We start from the raw sequence: 3,702 nt of genomic DNA, 5'->3' as shown, positions 1-3,702 counted from the left end.
CTGATTGTCATTATTCCAAGTAATAGTATTTTAAGATAACAAGATGTAATAAAACTCTGGGTTGATTTTTTTTTCGTTTTGGCTTATGGTTTGTTTATTGTTGGTTTTTTTGGTCTTGTTGGTTTTGTTTCTTTAAGAACTGTGGGGCTTCTTGAAGTTAACATCTTAATGTGGACTTTTTTCTTAATCATTAAATCATTTCTTTGGATATGCAGCTATGTCTAAAGTTTATTCAAAGCTACCAGGAAAGTTACCTGCAATTTGCACTGAGCCATCTTCTCCAAGAAGAATATTTCCTGCTTTCACATCCCTGCAGAAAGACAAAGCAACAATAAGTGGAAGTCATTAAATCTTTCCTTTGGCCAACAAAAAAATACATAACAAGGTTATTATTTCTTATATTTGGTTTCTTGCATTAGCACCTCCTGCTTCCAATCATACAAGAACAGTAGGTACTTCACATCAGTTGTAACTTCAGTAGACAAACACTAAGTAGTATTTGTATGGTTTATAGATAGTAGTATTTTAGGTATTATGCACAGAAAGAAAGTTTAAAACTTAGCAGAAGTTTAAAAATCCAACAAAAGTGGTTTGTCCCAGGTTCTTAAAGCAGAAAACAGAACCTAGCACTGGTCTGATACTTGTGCACCCTTGCAGGGGGAGAGACTTCCAGAGACTGTGAGTAGATCTTATCTCACTCCTGCTGGATGCATCCTGTTCTTCCCCAGCCCCACATCTTGCTCTCCAGCCCCGGAGAAGTTCATGTGCTTCCTGAGGAAATCAGTCTAACCCCACACACTGGTGCAAATCCAGACAGATGAAAAACACTTTTGCTCATGGCTTAATGAAGAGAACCACCAAGTGTCAGGTGAGCAGACCTGGTACAACAGACACTGAGGAGGGAAAGTCAGGCCACTCAACTGTCCCGTGAAGTCTCAAATGCAGTGAAAAAGTCTCACTGATCTTTTTTTGACTGAAGTCAATGAGCACACAAGAACATCCAGCATGTTCTACAAAAGTTTTGTACTATCTTCTTTATCTTCCCAAAGAGCTCCAGGTTTTTAGGTCAACAGCAGCACTTCTCTTCATCTTTGAGGGGAATGCTCCTTTCACTCACTTTGAAGTTTTCCAGTTTATTTTCACAGGCTGCTCCCCATGCCAAACCAAGAGAAACACCTTCAGAGTTGACATCTGCATTCATCAGCACAGCTGCTAAGCCTACCCTGAAGAGGAACCCTCACAGACCCGGAGCAAAAAGAGGAAAACAACCCCAAAACAAGCAGGTTTTCCCTCCCCATCTTTGGCAAATATTCCAAATCCTTTCACACACAGAAAAAAAAAAAAAAAAAAAGTCAAGAGCTATTTTTTGTCTCTTCCCTCGTGCACCATGAGAACAGAACTAGTGCGATGGCCTGGCCAAAGAGCCCTGGTCAGGCCCTGGAAATCTCCTTCCTGGCTTTGCTCTTCTGAAGAAGAAGTTGGGCCACTGCCAGTTCCAGGCTGGGATAATTTTAAACACATCCTCTCCAGCATTAGCATTTGTTAGACTCTTCCCAATACCCAGTATAAGACAGTGGCATGGCAAAGCTCTCCACCAGCATGCAGCAGAATAAAAACTGTCCATAAGACAGTCCCCCTAAAGACAAACAGCAAACTACAGTTGACAGCACCTCTAATACTTCATACAGGAATTTCAAGGCCTCCCAAATGTACACCTCTTGCTAGCAGCGCCCATCTTGAAGCCTAATCCCACTTTGTGAGACCAAGTACAGGAAGATTCTCATTTGCTTTAATAATCAAGAACACTTGGATAGATCTATATGGAAACACTGAAGTTATATGACAAGATAACCTTGAGGAGCTGACTTTCCCTCCAAGAAACAGAACTTTTATTCCTGCAATTTAAAATTCTGCCATCACAGACAAGAATGCATCAGTGGATGGAGACCCTTAAATAGATGAAGGACCTGAAGGGATTAAATACACAATTAAGCATGTGGCTACATGACCTCCCTTAGCATCTGTTGGCCAAATGCAGTTGGAGCTGGAGAGCTAATTGCCATGAGAGATACAGACTCGAGTGACCCCTGCACTCCCACAAAGCATTCATGGTCGGTTAGAGGGAAGAATGGAAGAGCTCCCTGCCAATATTTAAGTAGAAGATGCCTTTGCGATCCAACCCCATGAGCACATGGAACCATGAGAGTGCAGTGCCCAAGTCTGCTGCTTCCTAGGTAAGGAGCTGGCTCACATGATGTGCAATGTGCTTGGCACAGGCACAGGCATCTCCAGGAATCCCTCCCTGCACTAATTCAGAGGGAACACAGGGTGTTCAGGAAACTCTCCAGTCCTACTGGAAATGTTTACCCAGACAGCTGATTCTCCTGTGAAGAGATGCCTGTTGAAGTTATTATTTCTCTTACTGGAGTAAGAGTAATTTCCTTTTCCAACCATGCTCCAAGACAACCCAGGATGCTTAAGCACTTCCCCAGTACACTGGGCCATGCCAAATTGTATGGCCTTTCTGAACTTCTCCTCTGGCATAATGGCACATGTGGCTTACCAAGCCCCCAGAGCAGACCACACTCAGCCATGAAGGCAAGTGACAGGGAAGTTTTTAAGCAAAACTAAGGATGAGTAAAAAAAAAAAAAAAACCAAAACCTCAGGCAGGTTTCTCTAATGTAGGAACAGCAGCCAGAAACCAGCATACCACCAAACCATTCCACCACAACAGAGCAAGCTGAAGAGGCTTGGAATGCAAAAAATAGTGAAACAAGCACTCAGATTGAATCCCACAGGAAAAAAAGAGCCAAAGGACTCTGGTCTCTTAACCCCCTCCAATGCAGAGGCTTGTTTTCTTTTTAACTTCAGCTTGGATTAATTAAAATTTACAGTTTCTTGCTGGAAACAAAAGTCATTAAATATGGTGCTTAAAGCTGGTTCAAGATGTTAAAACAAGTCATTGCCACAGTAAGAAATCCAAGAGGCCAAAACAGCCACTGTCAAATATCCAAGCCAAACTGCAGAATTAAATCACCACTTCATGTGGCATTTCCTCCAGCCCTCTGCAAAGGCCATTACTCACCCCAGCCTGGTACACCCCACCCCGAAACAACAAAACTGATAGGGCAGCAAGGTGTCTGGGGACACCAATGTCATTTAGGAGTTACTGCACCACAGAGGCAATTCCCAGCTTTTCCATTCCTCACTCCAGTGTGTTGGCATTGTATCGCCCCCTGCAACAGCACTAGGTGACACAGAGCAGCAGTAGCACTGGCTAAGCACAAATCCCTTTCCTTAGCATATACTGGTGTCACCAGCAGTGCTTTCAAATTAGGTTCTCCCCTAAAACCATCTTTAAGATTAATTAACTGCATTTAAAGCAATGAGGCAAGGGGAGAGGATTGGTGCTTTCTCCTTTACTCTCTTCAGGAGAGCCCTATAAACTTAGAAGCTGAATGGTGAGAAGTTTGTTACTGCAGGATACAGTTATTGCCAAGTATAACAATTTGAAGGCACTTCCTATTAATGTGGTAACGACCATATCCTGGGCTGATACTCCAGGGATAAATGGTGTGCCTCTGGCACAATTACTATACTGGAAACAGGAAGCAGATTTAGGCTTTAGCACAAACAGTAATTATATCACATTTTAAATGAAGCTACAGAAAGTTGAAGCAAACTTATATTGTCAGTAGCTT

The 3,702-nt window shown here is 42.6% G+C and overlaps 1 protein-coding gene across 1 annotated transcript in view; it reads right to left on the bottom strand.

The window, feature by feature from the left end:
- The window catches only part of OXSR1 (oxidative stress responsive 1), a gene marked incomplete at its 5' end in the record, with an annotated part of 46,684 nt that overhangs the window by 32,440 nt on the left and 10,542 nt on the right, over positions 1-3,702 (bottom strand). The window contains one exon of the mRNA XM_009071197.1: positions 255-310. Within this exon, the coding sequence (XP_009069445.1) occupies positions 255-310 (56 nt within the window). The remainder of the gene's footprint in view (positions 1-254; positions 311-3,702) is intronic.

This window comes from Acanthisitta chloris, unplaced genomic scaffold (assembly GCF_000695815.1).
Source record: "Acanthisitta chloris isolate BGI_N310 unplaced genomic scaffold, ASM69581v1 scaffold3413, whole genome shotgun sequence".
Classification (NCBI taxonomy): Eukaryota; Metazoa; Chordata; class Aves; order Passeriformes; family Acanthisittidae; genus Acanthisitta; species Acanthisitta chloris.
The sequence above is the reverse complement of the archived record's forward strand: the minus strand, read 5'-3'. Positions and strand labels throughout refer to the sequence as shown.